Source organism: Ovis canadensis, chromosome 23 (assembly GCF_042477335.2).
Source record: "Ovis canadensis isolate MfBH-ARS-UI-01 breed Bighorn chromosome 23, ARS-UI_OviCan_v2, whole genome shotgun sequence".
Lineage (NCBI taxonomy): Eukaryota > Metazoa > Chordata > Mammalia > Artiodactyla > Bovidae > Ovis > Ovis canadensis.
Window position 1 is genome coordinate 57,136,282 of NC_091267.1, and position 22,933 is coordinate 57,159,214.

The 22,933-nt window shown below is 46.8% G+C and overlaps 1 protein-coding gene across 1 annotated transcript in view; it reads left to right on the forward strand.

Annotated features, from left to right (window-relative positions):
- LDLRAD4 (low density lipoprotein receptor class A domain containing 4) overlaps positions 1–22,933 on the forward strand; it is a 155,677-nt gene that overhangs the window by 108,410 nt on the left and 24,334 nt on the right. The window contains 1 exon segment of the mRNA XM_069569049.1: positions 2,192–2,332. Coding sequence (XP_069425150.1) covers positions 2,192–2,332 — 141 coding nt within the window.

The following is a 22,933-nucleotide window of genomic DNA, read 5'->3' on the forward strand; positions in this document are numbered from 1 at the left end:
TCACTGTGTCCAGTACTGATCAGTGTGTCCAGTCAGTGTATTGATCACTGTGTCCACTGGTGATCAGTGTGATCCCTGTCCAGAGTTCAGCACCTGTCATTAGGATAATCATTAGAATAATGAAGAGTGAGCACCGGAAGTACCAAAGGGCTCAAGTAGAGTGTCATTCTTCAACATTTCTTTTTTAAAACTGTTGAATTGTGGTTTCTAAGAACTTGAAGGACTTTTAGAATGTAAGGCAATAGGTAGCTTTCAGATTTTTCAGCTGGAGGATGCTGTCTTGCAGAGGAATCTCGAGGGAATCTACCTGCACACAGACTTAGCAATCCTGTGGGGACACTCACTGACCCCAAACCCCATATCCTCTGGGCCCTAGGCTATCAGAGGAGGATGCAGAGTCACTGCTTTAATCCCAATACCACGTTGACCAGGAAGCAGTTGAGAGGCTAAGAGTCTTGTTCTTGCCTGAGGAAAACACAGTGTTTAGTTTAAGAGCTGAAGGAGAAACTCTTAGACGGACTGTCTGTTCCATCCTTGGCACCTGTGGCCATGCTCCTTGCCAGAGTAGTGAGGACTCTTGAATGAATGAATGAAAGAGTGGCTTGAGGGAAAGAGTCCTGAGGCTCAGTGGTCACAATACCTGAGGGTCACTGCTGCACTTTCACCCATCTTTCCCCTGTTGGGGCCCAGGTTTGTGCCGTGAATGCCTGTGCAGCCATCTAGTGGGTCCTGCAGGTTGGGTGTGGTCCTCAGGGATGTGCGCACATGTCAGTGGGCAGTTCAGAACTCTTGTTGCTCCTCCGTGGAGCTGTTGTGAGTGGGGTGTGCAGGGTTAGTCTTGATGGATGTGTGTTAAATGCTCAGGGCTGTACAGTTAGATCCTCTTTAGAGGCCCTAGATCCCTGGGTCAGGAAGATCCCCTGGAGAAGGAAAAGGCAATCCACTCCAGTATCCTTGCCTGGAAAATCTCATGGACAGAGGAGCCTGGTGGGCTGCAGTCCATGGGGTCGCAAAGAGTTGGGCACGACTGAGTGACTAACACTTACTTATTACAGCCTGTAGATACAGTACCAGCCTGGTCATCAGCACGCTGTCTGGCTCTCAACATTACTCCCACACTGCGGGCCGTGGCTCTCCGGGATCTGCGCCCTCCTCCACCCCAGTGCTCTGCAGCGGGTCCTCAGGCAGGAACTGCCAGCTGGTGTCTGTGCTTTTACTGCTGCTCTTCCTGGGGGTGCCCCCATGAGCTCCAAGCCACACAGTGTGACTGGGATGGTGAGGCTGGAACTGTGTCTGGACTTCTGTTTGTATGATGTTATAGGTACTTCATTATGGTGAGTTTAGAATTCTATGAACATTTGGTTTCAGAGATTTTTCTCACTTTAAAATAGGCTTTATATTTTCCTGATTATAAAATGGTACGTAAAAGTCAGAAGGAACTACAGATTACCAATGATCCCAGCACCCAGAAGTGTCACTGTTTGTGTTTTGGCGAGCATCCTTTCAGACTGTCTGCCATGTATTTGATACCTTGCATGTACTGATGTGCTTTTTGTTTGCAGAGAATGTTAAGGCATTCTTACCTGCTTCCATGGGTGCTTCTATTATTGTTCTAAGAAGCTAATGAGAACACTTCTGCACATTCTGTACACAGGAAAACAAAGAAAAGCATTCATACATTCTTTCACGCAGTGCTTTTGAACGCAGAAGAGAAATAGTGCTATTTGCCAGTTCCAGTTCTGAAGGACTTTTAAAATACCTGACGGTGTTCTGATGACAGTTGGCTAGTTTTTTCAGGCTGCTCTGAAGGGTACTTGGACTGGCAGTCCGAGGCAGAGTACCTTGGACTGTTCAGAACGCATTTTTCACTGCTGCTGCACTGACTCCTTCCTTGGTGGCAGTGGAGACTGACAAGGATTTTTTTCAGCAAAGAGCTCCATAACTGTGACTCTTGCTGGGCATGTTGTGTAAAGAAAGCACCTGTGCTATTATTTTGTGGGTGAGAGGTAGGGGGTGAGTGAGGTCTGGCAGGCCCGAGTGCTCCTGGGCCCTGTCTGAGCTCAGTTCCCTGGATTCTCTAGGTAGATGTGTTCCCAGACCATCACAGCATACAGACGGGGGAGGAGAAGCGGCAGCTGAGGAGGCTCAGGCTGGCATTGACAATTCCATGCTTTGTGTTGTGCTTTTTCAGAGTGCAAATTCACCTGCACCAGCGGGCAGTGCTTGTATCTGGGTTCCCTGGTCTGTAACCAGCAGAATGACTGTGGGGACAACAGTGACGAAGAAAACTGCCTCCTGGTGACGGAGCACCCGCCTCCGGGCATCTTCAGCTGTAAGTCCTTCCTGCCCACCTCGCGCCATTCAGCTGCGGTGTGTTTGCAAACGGTAGGCGGCCCTGACCCTGGGATGTGGGAAAGATGTTGTTTTCGGTTAAGAGAAGAGGTTTGTGTTGTCACAAAGGCAATGTTTTCTTTTAGGATAGAAAGAGGGTATGTCTGAGAGTCAGAAGTTCCTTCCACTTTAAGTGGCCTGTGTTTTGTTTGGGAGAGGCTTTCTGCTGCGTATCTGAGAAGCACTGACTGATCCCAAGAAATAATTATTGACTTAGTATTCTTCATACTGGTTTTAGAGAATTTTTGGAAGTAATTTTAAGCCACTATTTTAAACTAATTTTAAATAAAGAAGGATATATAGAGTCTGTGTTCAAGCATGTAATTAAAACAAGAAAATAGAAAAAAAAAGTTTGTTGGGGATTTCAAAAGGTTGTAATTGTGTGTTTTTTTTATTTGGTACTGGAGTGGGTTGTTTCTCGGGTAAAGCCCCAGGTTGAGGCTCTGAGCATTTCTTGAGCTGGAAGAAGGTGAAGTCCAAGTACGAAGTTCATTGACTGATCTTGTGGCTTTTGTGAAGAGGAAGGAGAGAGAAGGCACCTGGAAACATGGCTGGGCTACTCTGAGAGTGGCTTGTTGCGTCCTATGTTTCTTTGTGTCCTGTTTCCTGGGCCTAAGGAAGTATGTCAAGGTCAAGGATGCTTCACAGCACCTACCCTCACCGGGGGTCTTTCTCCCTGCCTCAGGTCCCTTCCTCCCTGCCTCTCCTCCTTTCTCATCAGTATTTCCTGGTGTTTAAAGCCAATTTCCAAATATCTTTTCATTTTAAAAATGTAAACTCTTTAGTTTTGTTTAGAAGCCAAGTGAAGCTTCTCCATTTGTAAATGGCTCAGCATTGCCCAAAGACATCTGAGAATCTGTCCTAAGAGAAGAATCTCTTTTTTAAATTGAAGTATAGTTGATTTACAATGTTGTCTTAATTTCTGCTGTACAATAGTGATTCAGTTATATATATATATATAATTTATTTATTTATTTATTTATTTTTTTTTTTTCCTCCTCTTCCCCATGTTGATTTATCACTGGATATTGAATACAGATCTCTGTGCTCTACAGGAGGCCCTTGTTGTCTGTCTTACATATGCTATAGTAGTTTGTATCCTAACAGAGGAATCTTAAGATCCTGTTGGCAACCTGTTGGTCCCTACTGTTCAGGTGTAACTAGGCTTGTTCCCCTGTAGCCAGAATGGGAGGTTGTTGACAACATGCTGTCTTTTAAGAAGATGGGAGAGTCTGGAGACAGAACAACAAAGGGCAGGATGAGGGCTCTGGCTTCATGTGAACCTGGGTTCAAGCTCTTTCTTGCTTAAGGAAGGCAGCTGAACTCCTTAAGGCTTAGTGTCTCTGTCCATGAAATGGGAATGATTCCTGCCGTGTACAGCTGCTCTGGGGGTTCACGTGAAGAGTGTGGTCTGCATCATCATCCTGCTGCTTGCTGTGTGCCTGCTGCTGTCTGTCTGCACGGCCGGGCCTCCTTCACATGAAGCATGGGCTCAAGTGTCCAAAGGCGAGTTCATCCTCAGAGGTGCTGGGTTTTTCCCGCCTCCTCTGTCCCCTGGGGAAAGCCTGCTGGGGGCTGCCCGCTGAAGGGGGCTCACTGGGCCTGGCCTCTCTGCCAGCTCACAGGCAGCTGGCCTGCTTGTCACATTTGGGTTTGCCATGGCTGGTCTGTTCTTTGTGGTACTGAGGGTGATCTGGTATCAGATCAGTGCACTTTCCTCCCCTGGGTCTGTAGCCAAGAGTAGAGAGTGTCTGCTTCCACCCTCAGCTGCACAGCGAGGCTTGGGGGAGTCTGCAGGCCCCACCAGCCTGCGTCTGCAGCAGGTCGGCAGTGTCCCTAGGGGGATTGCTTGTGGGGCTGCCACTTCCTCTCCGCCTTCAGAACTTGGAATGTGACAGGACTTCTTGTCTCTAAGTCAGTTTAGTCCAGGAGAACAAAGCATGCTTTCTCCTTACTCCTGCATAAGAGTCAACTTACTCAGTCTGCTCTGTGTCTGCATGGAGGAAACTCCCCATGTTCTACCCTTTGATTGCACTTAGGGTCAAGCACACTGGAATCGGTTTTTTGCCTGTGTTGTTCGCTGTGGGCATGCGCCCTGACTCAGGTGTCTTGATTATCTCTCTCATTTTGTATTTGCTAAAATTTAGCATGAATTAAGGTTAGAAAGAAAATGTCACTGTCATTTGTGAGGCAGCAGTGCTAATGATAGTAGAAGCCCTTACAATAACAGCTCTAAGAAACTTTTCCTTCTGAAAACAGTTTTGGAACCTAGACTCTGTGTCTCATCTGCTCCTCTGCCTTGTTGACCAGTGGACTGAGGCACATCCCTGGGTCTGAGCCCCACGCTCTGCACATGTGGGTGTGGAGCTGTTGTGAGTATCTTGCAAGGAGAGTGGTTGGTGTATCTTTTCAAGGAAGAGGGCTATACTGTCAGCCTCAGTGTCAGCTTTTCTATGTCTTCCTCTATCAAAACATTGTATTCCTGAGCACTGAAAATACAAATCAAACAAATAAAATTATTATTTATAAAAATAAAATTTTACAATACAAATTATTATATTTACAGGTATATGTATTAAGTGCCTTCTTCGGTCATTGTACCCAGCGTTCTAGGGAATGAAGGTCAACAGATTTCATTATCAAGGTGCCGACAGGCAGATTGGGGAACTGAAACACACTCGTGCAAAGATGACCCAGCATGGACACAGGGTACTGAGCTGTCTCAGGGACTGTGGTCCCGGAGTCTACAGAGAACCATTTTGCCAGGACGTGGTCATGGTGGCTTCGCGGAGGAGGCGAGTGGGGTGTCAGGGTCAAGGATGGCAGGGTGACTGGAGGGGGAAGGCAAGCTGGTCATGCCACTCCTTTTGTCCTTGTTGCTGAAGAGATGGCCCGCGGGTCCCCGGCTGCGCTGCCTGTCTGTTGCCCTCGATGCTGGCCCTGTGCGCTGGGCTCTGGCTCCACGAACCTGCCCTTTGAAGCCCCTGTACTCCACAGCTTGTGGAGCTTGGTGCTCTACAGCTCTGGCTTCTGAGAAACAGGATTTGAGGAGTGTGGAAAGAGCTGTGTGCTTTGATGGTGTTGGCGAGGGCAGGCCTTTCTTGGTCCCCCACAGATCTCAGAGTGGGGGACTGAGGGTCCCTGCTACAGCTTTGCCTCCAGTGAGTGATAGGGTCCAGATCAAGGGCGGTGGCACTTCTGCCCATACTGGGGTCTCGATTGGTGGCCTCGGAAATCTCAAAGTGAAATGAGCCGAAGTTGGTCAGGTTCCTGGATTCAGCCAGGAAGTTAATTTCAGGACTTTTCAGAAGGAAACTCTTTTTTTTTGCCTAGGGTCATTTAGGGTAATAACAAACAAATTAGATAAATTCAGCACAATAAATTCTGAGCTAGATGTCTTTCTTTCCACCTTTCTCAGTTTTTTTCCAAAGGGACTAGCTCCCTCCCTGTCACCAGGCTATGCCCCGCTGTGCCCCTGTCTGGGAGACAAGTCCTGTGGGGCTCAGGAAGGGCTGACTCCTGCGGGCCCCAGAGGAAACATGACTAAATGAGGCAGCCACGCTGCCTGTCGCATCAGTGACCAGGTCAGTCTCCCAGCACAGGTTCCACCTTCTACCAGAGTGTCCCTGGCACCGCCTTCATACTGTTGCTGGCTCCTGGGGACAACCCTGCAGTTTGTTCCAACTGTAGAGTCCAGGGTGAGGCCCTGAGTTGGCAGGCTTCAGTCTCCCCTCGCTGGTTGTGGCTTTTGGCAAGTTGCTCACCCTCCTTATGCCTTGATTTTCTCCTCTGTGAAATGAAGACAGTGCTAGTTTTGGCATCTCGCTCAGAGGATTGCTCTGAGGATTTACTAAAATAGTTCAGGTAAAGCAGTTAGAATAATGTCTGGCAGTTGCACCCACCACACATATCTTTACCTGACAGTACTTCAGTGTTGTATTTCCTAAGAAAAAGACATTCTGACCCATAACCATAGTATAGTTACCAGGGACCAGAAAACGTAATGTAGATATAGCCCTACTTTCTGACAGGTGGCCCCCTTAAACTCTCGCTGGTGGCCCGTCTTGTCTTTCCAAGTAGTTGTTCGTGTTTTTAGCAGAGGGCCTAGGATAAGTAGTAGAACAGGGCTGCGGAGGGCATGGTGCTGGGAGAGCCCTCCTTCCACTCTCTCCTTTTCTTAAATGTTGATGGCCAGGGGTGGAGCCTTCCCTCACTGCCCCTCACTTACCAGAGGGGACACAGCCCCGTTTCTCTGGCAATTAGTCTTTTGAGTTTATCTGAAGGCCTGTATCCAGGCTTCCTTAGGCTGGGGATGAGGTGGGCAGAGAACTGCCATTTGCTGAGTGCTGGCTGTTTATATGCATCTTGTCATTTATCTCAAAACGTGCAAGTCTAGAAAGGTTGCCTAGGAAACATTGCTCAGATAGGTTAAATAATTTTTTCAGGATTGGATCAAGGAACTGAACTCAGGCTCTGGGTTTTTTGGTTTTAGCTTCTAGGTATTTGGTTTTCTCATGATTTTTTTTTAATAAGATAAGAATTTACACTTCAGTTTTTAAAGGTTTGTAGGGTGAAGATCAACAATGCATTATTATGAAAGACCATATAAGTGAGTGCCCCACAATCAATTGTTAGTGTGTGTGTGTATGTGTGTGTGTTAGTTGCTCAATTGTGTCCAACTCTTTGCAAACCGATGGACAGTAAGGCAAGAATACTGGAGTGGATTGCCATTCCCTTCTCCAGGGGATCTTCTCCACCCACGGAATAAACCCTATCTCCCACACTGCAGGTGGATTCTTAACTGTCTGAGTCACCAGGGAAGACAGTTATTTATATGGCAGTTTTTGATTGATACATAGACAGTGGTATTCTTGGATTCATCCTGGATTTTCAAATAGATTCTGAAACGTGAACCCAGGAGCCCTCAGATATCAAGGGTCATTGGTTTTGTTGAGAGGGAGTGCTGAATCTGTCCTTCAGTTCTGCCTGGCTGTGTCCTGTTTATCTGTCCTGCAGGAAGTCCATTCCCCTTTCCGCTCTCCTTTCCTGCCAGGAGGTGAGAATGTAAACACCCACCTGGTGGGATCCAGTGAGCAGAGCGTATGCATTCCTGCCACTGTTCACCCCTCTTGGCTGTGTGCACAGGGCCCCTTAGTCGGACGTGGGCTGTTAGCTCTCGTCCGGATGCCCCTTCAGACGCCCTGTGGTCAGACTGGTGCGGCCTCCACAGGGAGGGTGGGAGGTCTCCCAGAGTGCTGTGTTGCCCCAGGCAGGGAGGCTGGGGTGGTCCTGCCTCAGTCAAGGCCAGTAGGAGAAGCCTCTGGCCTTGAGCCATGCTGTCCTCGCAGCACTGTGTGTTCTTTTCACAGGGCTGCCCACCCCAGTGTCAAGTTAAAAAAAGGAAAAAGAATCCATGGCAAAACCCTTACCTGGATTGTGTAAAATGACCCAAGATGGCATTTAAAGAAGATTGGGTCAGGAAGGGCAAGCTTACCCCCTTCCCCAGCCAAGAGGGCCCCTTCACCTGCCCCTTTGGTTTGTGCCTCTGTTTCTCCAGATGGATTTCTGATCAATTAAAATCTTGTAAAGTCTTGAAAGGCAACTCAGCGTTTACAAATAAACAAAGGCAGAGAGCAAAGGAAGGGGTTTCAGTAAACCCAGGCACCCTTTCTTCCTGCTGTGACGCTAAATTTATTGGATGAAAACAACCTCTTAAGATTCACGTTTTGATTCTGTTACTGCTTTCCTGTGTGCGGGCTGTCCCACTTCAGATGAGATTTATCCACTTCTTTAAATATTTAGTAGTCTAGCGTGGATGTTAATGACAGTCTGGCAGTGCTATTTTGAGAACTGCAACAATGATAGTAATTTTCAGTGTCAGATTCCTGCTTTGCAAGGGGAGAGCGGGCGGGGGAGGGGCGGAGGCGGAGACGCGGCTGCAGTCCTAATGGAGTTGCCGGCCGTCCGCGGGCCTGCCAGACAGATGGGTCATGAATACTGTCTAGACGCCCTGCCTGCGGAGCCCGGTCTCTGAGGACACGCACCGAGACGCCGGCTCGAGTAACGGGAAAGTCAGGGCAGGCTCTGTGTAATCAGACAGAAATCAATGCGTGCCGGCTTCCTGCGGGAGGGGGATGCGGGCGTGCGGTGGGGGAGAAAAGATGCGCTCTTTTTCAGGTCAGTTTTGTGCAAACTCGGCTAGTATGGGTGTTAGGGGTATGAGCTGGGAGAGGTGCAGAGGATGGCGCTGTGGACTTGGGCCGTCCTCCACCGCCGGATGCGGGGTGACCGCCCCAGACCGCCCGGGCCCTGGACAGCAGGCCGCAGGTGCGGGACTGGTGGGTCGTGTGTATTGCTGAGTCCCATGCTGCTCCGGTTGACACTGTCTGCCCTGACTGTTGGTTTCTAGAGTTTAGTCTCTTAATTATGGAAGGTTTTAGAGACTCACCTGGCTGGCTTTCCTTCCTCCTGAATCTCTGAGCACTTTGCAGAGATAGATCTTGTCATGGCAGCGCTAGCTAGTGGTGCTAGAGGCAGGGGGGTTGAGCCTTCAGGAGCCCACTTGGCCTCGCAGGGACATGGGCACCTTCCGAGGGTCACTTCACACAGGGCCATGTGTGGGGCTTACGGGATGGAAGTAGTGCCGTTTCTACCCAGAAAACACGTGGTCTGAGTGTGGTTGAATGGGGCAGGGCATCCACAGCAGGAGCCCACTTTGCTCCACTGGGAGAGAGAGGCCTGGGTGCTGGACTTTAAGTCTATAGCCATGCATCAATATTTGCCTCAAAAAAATTACCCAGAAGGGTCTGCCGTAAACCTTGGAAGGGGCCCTCTTTGAGGAATGGCAGAAATAAAGGTGAAATTCAGTCATCACAGTATGTGTCCTGTCCTGCAGAGGTGCAGTGACCCCATGGGCCTGACCCTAGAGTCAGCCACTTGGACTCTTTCATTAAGTTACGTCTCAGTGCAGACACCTGGCAAGGCTTTTAATTTGGAAAAAATCTTCCAGCAACCTAAATTTAGCAATAATTGTTTTTTCACTCCTTCATCCATTCTTCTTGTGTCCTGAGAATGAACAACAGAGGGGAAACTAGATGGTTTTTGCATCTTCCTGCCTGGAAAGGAAAATATCAGAGATGAAAACATCTTGTAGCACAGGATCTCTGGAGAAGGAAGAATCAGAGCTCCAGGCAGTGAACGGGCTGACCTCCCAGAGTTGCTCTCAGAAGATCTTCCCAGGCATCCTCAAGGCACTGCTGTCTTTCAGAAAGTCTTGTCTTTCCCTGAACTTGCCTGCATCCTGTCAGCTCCATGGAGAGTGTGAATCTCCCCACTTTGGGCAAGCTGAAGGGAGTGATGCCAGCTGACCACAGCCTGGGCGTCTGGAGGGTGAACCCCAACACACTGGTTCTGTCCACATCAGCAGATGTGGTGTACCTGAGTCAGCTCCCCTGGGCTTTCCTGGAGGAATGGGCTGGAATGGGGGTGTGGCCCCCTCCCTGGGGAGAAGCCCTGCCTTAGGTAGACAGCACCTGTCCTGAAGGGGTGCCAGGGCATGTTGCTTCCTTTCTTCACCTCTCCATCTTCACTGTAGTTTCTGTACTTCCTTTACTCATGTATTCTAAAAATGGGAGAAAAAGGAACTTGACCTAAACCTCTGACCCTTTTCTCCTTAGATCCTGAAGAGGAGGGGAGGGCACATGTTGTGGGGAGGCGGTGCCAGCCTGGGTGCTGGACTTTAAGGTACTGTTCCTGGGAAGGCGCCCACACTGGCAGGGTCTTCTACCGTCTGGGCTGGAAGCAAGCGGCTCTCCATGTGGCCGGAGGCGGGTGTGGCTGAGCGAGGCAGAGACAGTAATGTCCCTTCTTGAATTTGACAGTTTCCACAGGACAACCAAGAAAATGCAGCCCCTTCCTGTTACATGTGCTTGGGAGATAGAAATGCCAAGTCTGCTCCTTGGGGAGGTGACTGGCCTGGATCTAAGTTCTTAAAAGCCGGTCTGACCTTAGAAGACGTCCTGGGGCACCTTCAACCCCATGAGGCTGCAGAAGCCATGGTGGCTGCCTCCTTAGCCCCTTGTGATTTGGTGTTTGCTCTCATGTCAGGACCTTTAAGCTGGAGTGACAGGGACAGTAGACAGTGCAGGTAGCATCTCCCAGAAAAACCAGGTGCCAGAAATGATTCATGTTCAGATTGTTGAAAAGAACAGGACAGGAAGCTGGAGTGTGCTCTAGAGAAAATGTGTTTGGGTGGTTACCTGTAGAAAATGGTGTCCTGAGTAATAGCAGCACATCCTTTGGGGCTATCTTGTGGAGAGTGTTTCTGTGAGTGTTGGGTTTGTGAGGAGTATAGGGTGCAGCGTATACAGGGAAGGTGGTGTGGGTGCGGGGGTGCAGTATGGTCTCCGTCTAATGCTAACCCACTGGCCTTGAGAAGATCCTCAAGGTTTTGGCAGTTTCTCCAGTGCTGGGTGTGGGACAGCACTGGTGGGTGGTGCCCGGGCAGACCCTGTTGTTGGGGTTGGAGTGTCTTAGAGAACTGTCTTTCCCAAGCAGCCTAACAGGTGGGGGAATTGGGAATTGGTCACGAAAAGCCAGCTTACCTGGAGATAAAGGCTGATTTTAAGGAGTAGTACTGGAGAGGTAAATTGGGGTCAGATTCTAGAAAATCAGGATATAAGGTGTTTTCAAACAGTTTTTATTCTCTTTTCTGAAGGAACTCATTGAAGGTTTTTGAAAAAGATTCATTTATTAATTTGACTTTTGGCTGCACCAGGTCTTCTTGGCGGCAGGGTCTTTCTCTAGTTGTGATGCACGGGCTTCTCACTGCAGTGGCTTCTCTTGTTATGGAGCACGGGCTCAGTAGCTGTGGCTCCCAGGCTCTTGAGTGCAGGTTCAGTAATTGAGGCACATGGTCTTAGTTGCCCAAAGACGTGTGGAATCTTCCCAGACCAGGGATCAAACTGGTGTCCCCTGCACTGGCAGGCAGACTCTTAACCACTGGACCACTAGGAAGCCCTATTGAAGATTTTTAAGGAGGCAAGTGAGGCTGAGACGAGGCAGTTAACGTGGGCAAGTGCTAAGGAGCACCAGCTCTGAGCCCATTTTACAGGCAGGGGAACACTATGGAGGGGGAGCCCCTGGAAGGACTAGCCTTGCCCATGGAGCAGGTGGGCTTTAGGTGAACTCGAGCTGCCTAAGGAGATGTAGCAGTTGGGGGGAGGGATTGGCTTTTCAACAGATTTTGAAAAGAGTCTTATTGCTATGATGATTATCACAATAAAATTTTGAAAGGAGTGTGTGAAAGCACATCAGAAGATGGGTGGATGGATAGTGAGAGCTGCCCCAGCTCGGGGGAGCCCCCTGCCTGCCTGCCCCTGGCAGTCTACGAGGCTTCCACATGCTGCAGCTACCAAGGCAGCTTGAAGTGGGCTTCACGGCCCCTTCCTGTTCTTGCTGAGAGGATGGCATGGAGGAAACCCCAGCAGTTTACAGATTTACAGCCACCAGGACAGGCTGATGCGGGGGTCTGTGTGTGACCCAGGGTGTGTGAAGGGATGCAGGAGGCCAGTGCTGCTTCCCTCATGGTTCAGGGAGACTGGGGGGTGGGGAGCAGGATGAGAGAGAGACTCTTTTTCTCCCAAACCTGGTAACATGGTTTCAGCGAAACCCTGACTTTCCCATCTCCAGCCTTACCCAGGTACGATGGACTAAGTGTAAATATTAATGAGCACAACAACAATAAAACTGGCAGCAGCGCGAATGAATGTGGTCTCCTGCAGTAGAAATATTTACCCGATATGTCCTGCCAATGAGAGAGATTTTGGCATTAAACCTAGACATTACCTCACTCTCCTGGGCAGACAGCCGACTTCAGTGCTAAGCAAGTCTGCAGAGTGAAGAGCTGCGTGTACCTGCCTGATTGGCTGCACAGCCCAGACCCTGGTGGGAAGTGATTTCTTTGAGTGTATCTGTCTGTCTGTCTGTCTGGGTCTTGCCCGTAGTTCCTTTCTTTGTTTCTCTAGCCCTCCATAGGCTTGTCATTGTCTATTTTCAAATTGCTGGGTTTTGTGTTTGTTTTTGTTAATCTTGAAGGGCACGTTGTGAAAAGGTCTGCCAGCCAGGTGGGCAGGTATTAATACACACGGAAACCTGAAAGGTCAGAATTATCAGGAAGAAAAGTGAGGAACCTGTGTGTGTGTGCGTGTGTGTGTGTGCAAATGTCCCCACACACAGGCTCACATGCCCTTCTTACTTATTAAGAGCCAGGAACTGGTGAATGAAACAGGTTTCTTGTTTTGTTGTGGTTTGTTTTAATTCATGATTAGTACAAGGGGATGTTCCACAGTAAAGGATGTTTTAGTTCAAGATTAATGGCAACTAAAATAATATTTTGAAACATTTGAAATTATACTGAAAATGCGGTTTTTGACGCTTCTAACCTAAGAAAACATACTTGAAACCATCTATTCCACTGGCCTCAGATCTCTTTGAAATTAGTATTACATATAGTATAGAAGTTATGGGTCAGCACAGGAGACAGATCTGGGCTGGAAAGTAAAGTCTTTGAGTTGAGAGTACTGGGAAGGCTTTGAGTTGTCACTAAAGTACCAAATATTCTTCCATAAGTTTCCATATAGGTTGTGGAGAACCACGCTGTCCGTCTACTGCTGAGACCAAGTCACCCTTTATTTTCCTTATATCTTGACTCTCAGTTTCACGTCGTTTAGGTTTTGTGCTGTTACTACTGAGTGACTTAGTTTTATCAGTTGGTTTAATGTAAGAAGTGCTTCCGTTTTCCTGTCTAATCTGTTCTTGAGCACTGGCTGTACCAGGCTAGTCCTTGCTCCCAGGATCAGCTTATTTGGTAGCCTTGTTGTGATGCAGAACAAATGGGCCTCTGGTGCCACCACCAGGCAGCCCCTCTCGGTGGAACATTATCCACAAAAGGTAGAAAGTCTCAACACCAGAGCAGTTTCATACTGTGTAGATGATACTGTGCTTAACAGTGTGTCTGCACTTGATGGCCCTGAGGACTGAATTCCACCTAAGAAATCACTGTGGGTGTGTCCTGTGGTGCTGGGGGCCGGGCACCAGCTGGAAGTCCCTGCTGGTCCTTGTCTACATCATTCAGGGGAGGCTTACCCACAGTGGAAAGGGGTGGTGATGTGACGTTAGCCCAAAGCCATAGCCAGCTTCTTTATCGGGGGCAAAGATAGCTTTACTTCTTTGAATGAGCCCAAGTTCATAAAAACCCAGCATTGAATCCTAGGGTGCTTTTGGTTTTAGTTTTGGAGTTTCAGTAATTTCAGGGTCCCCAGGAAAACATATTCCTGTAAACTTCACTGGTCATAGAGAAACATTACCAATGCCACTGAATGTTAACGTTCAGGGCTGAAGAAGTGTGACAGAGGCAGGTGGATGGGAGTGGAATAAGGACATTTGTTCAAGGAGTGCAGTGGTCAAGCAGCCAGATGACCTTGTTAAACTGGGCCGATCTCACCCCAGATTTTGATGCCTATCACTTGGAGAGTGGTTTTATGTTCATGGAGAAGACTTGGCTGCTGGCAGGCTTGGCAGAAGCAGGGCAGAGGCGTGTTCATTGGTGTAATAACTTTAATAGCAGTAGTGCTTGTGAACATCCTGGCTTCCTAGTCCCTCAGCGAAGCCCTCTTTGCTCCTGAGTTCTTACCAGGTGGGGCATGCTTGGCCCCAGGCCAGGACCAGTGGATCCCATCCAGTGTGGGGACAGCAGAAGGAGCCCTTGATCAGGAGCTCTGAGACCCCCCCCCATCAAGTCTGCTGGCTGGAAAGCAAAATGAAACAGTGAAATAGAAGTGAGCTTCACTTTGCCAAATTAGTGTACGTCATGTTTTTCTTGGTTTTGTTTAATAACAGCTATTAATTCATCCATCATATTTTCTGAGCACCTGCTATGTGTTGGGGCTTCAGGGATAAGCTGGTGAACAGGTCCTCTCTGACAGTCTGTGTTTTAGTTACGGGCTCAAGTTTGGTGTCGGCCTGAAGAGCCTCTGACTGAATTGTGTACATTAATCTGCAGAGAGGGATATTTTTCTTATCAGAGTTGATATTTCAGACTGATAATCAATCCATCAGTCCACTTGGATATATTTTTGGTCTCCAACTATTGTCAAACATTTGATTGCTTAACTTTCCATGATTTCTTTGAAAGAGTAAGAAGGGAGGATAAAACGACATTGAAACTGGTAGATTTAGGGATTGTAGAACATCTCAAGGAGAAAGGCTTAATGGGAAAGAAAGTAGAAGGAATTAAGGATTTACATTTAGCTTATGATCTTAATTTTTCACGTTTTTTGGGGGGTGGGCGGTGCGGGGCACACACTGACTGAAACTGCCCACCCTGGCCAGGCACCATAGTAATTATTTGCATGAGTTACTTTCTGACAGGAGGTCCTGGTAAGGAATTTGGAACTAATAAGCCACCACCAACCAGAAGAGTTTGGGAAATGTCAAAAGGAGAGACCACGTGTCTGATCACCTCTCAGAATCCTTCTCGCGCATCCATCTTGGCTGAGCAGTGTGTGCGCCACCAGGAAGGACCCTGAGTCAGAACAATTGACCAAAGACAACCTGGAAACTAATCCCATCACCACAAAATCCAAGAGTGCAAGCCACGTGGCAGAGCAGTCCTCCTGGATTTCCTTACCCTACTGCTCTCCGCCTGGTTGCCCCTTCCCAATAAAATCTCTTGCTTTGTCAGCACATGTCTCCTTGGACAGTTCATTTCCAATGTTAGACAAGAGCCCACTTTCAGGCCCTGGAAGGGGTTCCCCTTCCTGCAACAAAACCAGAGCATTTCCCCTTTATGCCTAGCAAGGTTTTACGAATCTGGGTTTAGTTCGAATATTGATTTTATTTATGAGTGGTACCCCTGTTGCCCGGGACTGTTGATGATTTGTTATTGTGCTATAATCCTTACCATGGAGTAGCATTCAATATGTCTGAATTTATGTGATAAAGGCTTGAAGGTGTCTGTGTCTATAGCTGGAAGGAGGGAGAAAGAAGTGAGCTTTTTTTTGAATTGAGTTTAATGACTCACCTCAGTAGGTGAGTGATGTTCCACATTGGGAATTAAAAGGACTTCATTTTTCTCTTGAACATCGTTTATCTTTCCCTGAACTGAGGGAGGCCCGAGGAAATGTGCTCATCTCTCTTGACTCTTAAGAGGCAAAGTACAATGATGCTGTGAAAACTATGAAACAGTTATTTAAAATGCAAGATTATTTAAAATTCATTTGATTTGAATGGTGCATGGGGTTGCTGCATTCTTGTTTGTGTTTAGTTCCTTGGAAGAGCTTCAGGTGCACCTCCTGACTCTCCTGTGGCCGGCCTTCCTTGCTTCCTGTGGGTTGTCAGAACTAGTCATTTCCTTCTGGTTTCTGCCACTGAAACGCTTTGTGGTTTTACACTTTGCTGCCTTCTTCATATTTTACAGATGTTTATTTCAAAGCAGTTCTTACCTGCACTTTTTTATAACTCTTTCTTCCTAATGTAGCGTCCGCATGAATATATCAGTGCTTTTTAAAATCAGAGGATGATTGCCTCATTGCAGGTCTGGGGATGTTTGGTAATTGGGCTTCTTGATGATGCTCCACATGTGTCAAACTTATTTTCAGAAAGTTGGTTAAATTTTTAATGCAGCCCATAGTTAAATCATGCTGTAAACAGAAATTTTATCTTTTTTTATAAAGAAGAATGTTATTTACTTTTTTAATCTAAATAAATGAGAAGTTGGTTATTTTCCCTTGTAGTTGGGAGGAAAATACCTTGAAATAGGGAGGACTTGAAGAAAGAGGCCTAGAAGTTTTTATAATCTTTCTTGAAGAAAAACAGAAATGCTCTAGCTGCACCTCCAATGGTGGAGGCTGGAGTCAGATCCCTTCCCACAGGTCTGTTGAGCCACACTGCTTACACTTTCCATGGAGAGGTCGGGCATCTGGGTCCTCATCCTTTTTAGTTACATGTCAGTTGGCTCCTTTAAAGGGAGGAAAGGTAGGCAGAGAGACAAACATAGAAGTCTCTCTGATGAGGGTTGAGAAGCCACCCTGTCCACTGAACACTCTGGAGACTTCCCCAGAAGATTACTGCCTTTGCCCTTGACCACGGAGACTGTCACTGAGCAAATGAGTTTTAACCCTAACCCTGGCCCAGGAACAAGGAAATAAAATGAAACGACCAGCTGCCAGTGGAGGTTATGTTAAACAGGGTTAGTTTTTGGTTTGTTTTGATTTTTTTAGTTTTTGCACCAGGTCTTTTTGATTTATCTGTATTTACTTTTTTTTTTTTTTAATTGGTAAAAGATGTAAGTTCAAGAAAAACTGGTAAGAGACCTGGGCCAAGAAGCTGAGGATTCTGTAATTCTTTGTTTAGTTTGTGACCCCCACAGACTGCCAGGCTCCTCTGTTCATGAAATTTTCCAGGCAAGAAATACTGGAGTGGGTTGCCATTTCCTTCTCCGGGGTTCGTCCCAATCTAGGGATCAAACCCTTGTCTCTTGTATCTCCTGCATTGGCAGGCGGATTCTTTGCCACTTGCAGCACCTAGGAAGCAAAGTGAATCCATATATAAAATTGAGTCGATGTTAAGTAAACTCAGGCTTCCTTAGTAGCTCAGTTGGTAAAGATTCTGCCTACTAATGCAGGAGACATAGGTTCAGTCCTTGGGTTGGTAAAATCCCCTGTAAAATCCCCTGGAGGATGAAATGGCAGTTCACTCCACAATTCTTGCCTGGAGATTTCCATGGACAGAGCAGCCTGTCATGCTACAGACCAAGGAGTCCTCCAGGCCAGAATACTAGAGTGGGTAGTCTTTACCTTCTCGAGGGGATCTTCCCAACCCAGGGATCGAACCCAGGTCTCCCGCATTGCAGGCGGATTCCTTACCAGCTAATCTGCAAAGGAAGCCTGAAGCAACTAAACAACAAATTGGCATCTGGCCAACCCTCTATGCCACCGGTAGGGGGCGTGTGTGCGCTGTGGGTGCAGGACTGGCCCGGTCTGGTGCTGTCGAGGGCTGGCCCACCCCACTGCTCACTTGACCTGCAGAGGTGCAGAGGGGGTGCAGGGCTGCGTGCTGGTGGGTCTCAGGATTAGAAACCCCAGGAAAGGAGCACTGAAGGAGCTGGGACTCCATTTCTCTTGATGCGGGCATCCTCTTCTCTTGAATTTATGCCACTTTGAACGGTTTCATTTGAAATTCTGGTTGGTGAGTGTAGCTGTGCACTCTTGTGACTGTTTTTGTTATCTTGAAATGTGCTGGTGTGGGTAAGATTGCAAGATGATGACAGCACACACAGACGTCTCTCAGCTACTGTGTCTCCCTTGATTACTCTCCTTTCTGTACTGACTTAGCTTCAGTTAATCGTCCACTGAGGTAAAAAGGAAGGAAGCATGTAGGATTTTGTTATTTACTTGACTGGCATCCATTTAAAACAGTGTGCTTTATACCTTAAAGTTGGAATTGCAGATTCTGGTCTTCTTTGAAAACTAGAACTATTTGAAAAATTAACTTCCTGCACAAGCTGCTTTAGTGCAAGAGCAGGGTCTTAGGCTTGTTGGAAAATCCATCACTGTCCAGCAGTGGGTCCATGAGCGCTGCCTTTGCTGCAGCCAACCCCCGCATGCCGCCCCCCACCGCCAACGAGCTAGAGCAACTTCCTGCATTTCCCCAGAGCAGGCAGCCACCTAGTCGAATTTGACTGTCATTGTAATGGGCTCCTGAGGCCGTCACCTTTGGGGGATGCCTGGTTGGGACAGCACAGTGGTGCCTCAGAAAAGCTGAGTTGAGAGGGGCAACATTTGCCTTGAGGTGTAGAGGGAGGCACCATGCATGCATTTAAAGACTTAAGTTCCCTGCTGGCAGTTTTTAATGATCTGCTGATTTTATTAAACATTTATAATAAGAAGTTGGAGTTTTGGGCACTGAAGGGCAAGAGGTTTTGTGAGTAAGATTCAGAAAGACCAATATTTCTGTTAAATTTATTTTACTCACAGAGCAATTTGGGTTGAATAGCAAATATTGATACCTAATTGTGTTTTTATGTGTCTGAGCAGAGGAAACTGAATCGTTGATGGGTCCATGGTGTGTGGAGTCTTAGTTCCCCATCCAGGCATCGCACTAATGTCCCCTGCATTGCAAGGCAGATTCTTAATCACTGGACCATCGTGAAAGTCTCTTTTTTGTTAACTTTATCATCAAGTTAGGACTTACCCCATTTTTAAAATATTCTTAGGAAAGGATTGAAAAATGATAAAAGGTTAGTATTTTGTTATTATGTATTTTTAGTAAATGTGCTGTTCTGCTGCTGCTAAGTCACTTCAGTCATGTCCGACTCTGTGCGACCCCACAGGCGGCAGCCCACCAGGCTCCACCGTCCCTGGGATTCTCCAGGCAAGAACACTGGAGTGGGTTGCCATTTCCTTCTCCAATGCATGAAAGTGAAGTCGCTCAGTCGTGTCTGACTCTTGGTGACCCCATAGACTGCAGCCCACCAGGCTCCTCCATCCATGGGATTTTCCAGTTGAGTCTAAATATTTGTAGACCTGAAACAGTGGTAAAATTGTTAATGAATGGGAAATAGATGTAAAGATTCATAGTTGGTGATTTGTTCAGTATCACTTAGCAGCATCAATATTTTTGTCCACAAATTAAGGTTTCCTGTGTTGTGCATATTGAAAATGTTTGTCCACTGAAGTGTGTATGACCTTGTGTACTCGCAAAGGCACTAGGACGTTTTGGTCGTCGCTGGGTTTGCAGTACTTAATTTGGGTGTCTAGTGACAGAAGTGTCTGAAGATGTGAGAAACAGTGAAGGTCCGCTCAGTTGCGTCCAGCTCTGCAACGCTATGGGCTACATCCAGGCCAGAATACTGGGGTGGGTAGCCTGTCCCTTCTCTAGGAGATCTTTCCAACCTAGGCCTCAAACTGGGGTCTCCTGCATTGCAGGTGGCTTCTTCACCAACTGAGCTATCAGGGAAGCCTTGAAGATGTGAGACAAGAATCTAAAGTCCAAAACATGCAAATAATTACTTTCTAAGAAAGAACTCTTTTTAAGATCTAAATCAGTAGTTTATTTCTGTGTTAAGAGGCAGTTTGCAGACATACTTGAAGAGTAGCATTCTTTAAAGTCTTTGAAGATGTGAGACAAGACATGCTCCTCTGGCAGCAGGGAGCCCTGCAGAGAGCACTCCTGATATGTGACAGACATGATGCTGGGCCTTTGTGGTCTTCCTCCCCCAGACCCAGACCTGCAGTCTCATCACATGGGGAAAAAATCAGACAAATCCCAGTCAAGGGGAATTCAACAAAATGCCTGACCATCCCTCCTCAAGACTGCCAAGGTCATGAAAAACAAGGAAGTCTGAGAAACTCTCACAGCAGGGAACCTAAGGAGATGCGTGACTGCATGTAATGTGGTGTCCTGGGTGGGGTACTAGAACAGAAAGAGGACATTATGTAAGAAAGCAAATACAAATACACTGTGGACTGCAGGGGATTTTTCTTTGAGTTACAATCCATAAGAGGAAGGTTGACATCAGTCGAGTCTTGCTGCCTTTCTGAGCTCATCATAGCATCCAGAGCAGCTGTTATGGGATCTGCTGTGACCTGCCGCCGCCGCCGCCTCATCTCCTCCTCCTCCTCACCTCCTCTTCTCCTTCTCCTCCATATCATCTTCATCTCCTCCTTATCATCTCCTCTTCCTCATCTCCTCTACTCCTCTTCTGTGTTTTTAAATTGTTCTGCTAGATTACTTGTGATGAAATGTCTTGGTCTTTTCTTACCTGTGAGATGAAATATTAGATAAATAGCTGATTTTGGGGTTGCTCTTTTTGTTTGAAGTGGGCTGGAAGATAGCAGTCTTTAAGTATCTAAATTTTGTTGTATGTCTCAGGTGAACAGCAGTTGTTACCTTAGGACATAAAGAAATGTAAATAAGTCATATTTGAGTTGAAAAATTACTTGGTCTGTCCTAATAAGTAAGCCAGGCATGCCTCAGAGAAACTAACTGTATTCATACAAAGACACAGAATTACAAGTTGAAAGAGAAGCTTATAGGGTATATATATATAGTTGAATTATCTATGAGTGAATCAAGACTTAGATGATGACTCAGAGCTCGTTTGACAGTTGTATTGTTTACTAAGAAGGTGGGTAAGTAGTTTTTTGTGTGTGGACTAGTCTCTTCCATTTTAGCAGCTTCAACAGTGTCTTCCTCGTGACTTCATAATTTTAGAGAGAATGTAAGTCTGTGTTGAGCACTAGATTTATTTCTCATCTGGCCTGAGGCTGATGGTCATTTTGGAAAGCATTCTGCCCTACCTGGCCAGTCGCTGAGAGTGACAACTTGCATAAATTACCACAAATTGGGTAAAAACACCTGTTTTCTTTAGCATTAATGGATGTTGTTTTTTGTCATTCATCATGTCCAGAAGCTTGATTTAAGTATGAGTTATTTATTATCACTTTGAATTTCTGAAACTACTGGCTATCATTTCTGGGCAGTCGGAGAACATTTTTAGTGAGCAGCATTTTCCTTCTTATGTTGAGTCCTCATTCTTTTCACATGTTCCAAGAGGCCACAGGGCCTCGCTGGAGTGAGTGTGTCTGAACTGGAAGAAATGAAATAGGTATAAACTCTGCTCTTAAGAACTCTGCTGTCCAGATAAGCATGTGGTTACTTGTACTGTATATCTCTTGAATCGTGTGAAATACAGAAGACAGGGGTAACGAGGATGCTCTGGGAGAGGTGGGCATGGTGCTTGGCTTTGCCTGAACAGATGAACTTTTCATAAGAGGAATTATAGACCCAGATCAGATGGCCATGTAGGGACTTGTAGCTGAGAGCAAGGATAGCTCCATGGAGCCGATGGCCTTGAGGCTGGGTCTTCAGTGTCAGGAGGTTTCCAGAGGTGTGAGATGCCTTTGGAGAGAAAGGAATTTCAGCTGTTAAAGACATGCCAGTGGGAAAAGTTGAAATATATTTGGAAAATTCCATGTTGGGGGATTGACTGTTGCTGAATCCTAGTCTTTGTATTAGATGAAGGGTGATACTGTTGATGTGATTTATGACTGTTTATGGGGCCCTCACCCTGGCTGAGGTCGTGTGTGTCAGTCAGCTCTCTTCACTGTAAAGTTACTCTCTTCCCATTATTCAAAGAGAGCCACCCTTTAAGGGGTGACTGATGATGTATAAAATATAGGTATTATTAACATACTGTGATAAAAACCAATCCATGAAAATCATGGATATTCCAGACCAGTTATCAGGCCTAAGAAAATGGCAAACAAATGCTAGACTTTACCTGCGTTTTGAAAAAGATCATCATCTAAAGTTGACCTTCTCCAAAACTGGTACCTAAAGGTGGTTTCCTTTAGATGAGGTTTTAATAAGGAGATAAGAAGTAGTTAAGAAGTGAGTTAAGAGGTAACACGTGTCTTAGTGTCTGGTGTGAAGTCCTCACTCTGTAAATGTCAGGCAACACTTCCATCATCATCTTCCTTGTCCTTGAATCACTGAAGATCCTGCACACCAGATACCAGTGCATCCGGATTCTTAACAACCAGGCTCATTATTTCCACGTTGAATTTGAATTTCTAAAAAAGTTTTAAGACAAAAAATTTAATCATTTTTCAAGGTATAACAAATTTCATTATTGAAATACAATGAATGGTTTTTGCAAACTTTGATTGTCTCTTTAAGAGGTGTTGGCGTGGGCTGCTCTGGGAGATCGCCTCTTGATTGCACTGTTGTCAGTTCCTAAGCAACCACTGCCAAATTTGTCTGCACGTCACACAACTTGTTTGTTATCCAAGCTGTTTGGAATTCTTACCCTTGTACCAAAATAGACCAGGGAGGATGGAGTAGGGCTGTACCATGGCAGTGGGCTACATTCAAGCATCCCTTCCAGAGGCGTCTCTCTGGCAGGAGAAAACAAGAAGCAGTGCGTCCTCACGAGGGGGAAGACTCCTGGAAGACCAGCCCAGGATGGGGCCTATCTGTGGCCCTGCTTCTCCGTCCTCCCTGGCTCCTCTGGCCAGCAGGGCAGGCTGCTGAAGCAGGTCAGAGATGCTGCTGAAGCAGATCAGAGGTGCTGCTGCCGGTGAATGTGATCGCCTCCATGGTCGCCAAGGCTACTGAGGGTTATTACTGTGGATGAAAGGAACACTTGAGTCTTGACAGTGATCCTCAGTCATTAGTGACTGTAAAGGTCTCTTGAAAGAAAGAGAGAATCCCTACTTTGATTTTTCCTCAATAGATAATTGTTGACTAGTAACAAACTGTTTCTCCAGCCCAATTAGAACAACATCTGCTTCGTAACAGGACTCTGAAGCATTGCCACTTGCTTCTGGGACTCACCCCCTGACCTGTGAAGGAATGAAGGAACAGCAGGGACCTGGGAATGGCACTTGCCTTGAAACAGCATTCATGGAGAATGTCTGGATGCTCCAGCTGAGTAATTTTTATGAACTGTTAATTACATGTGCAGCCCAGTCCATTAAAA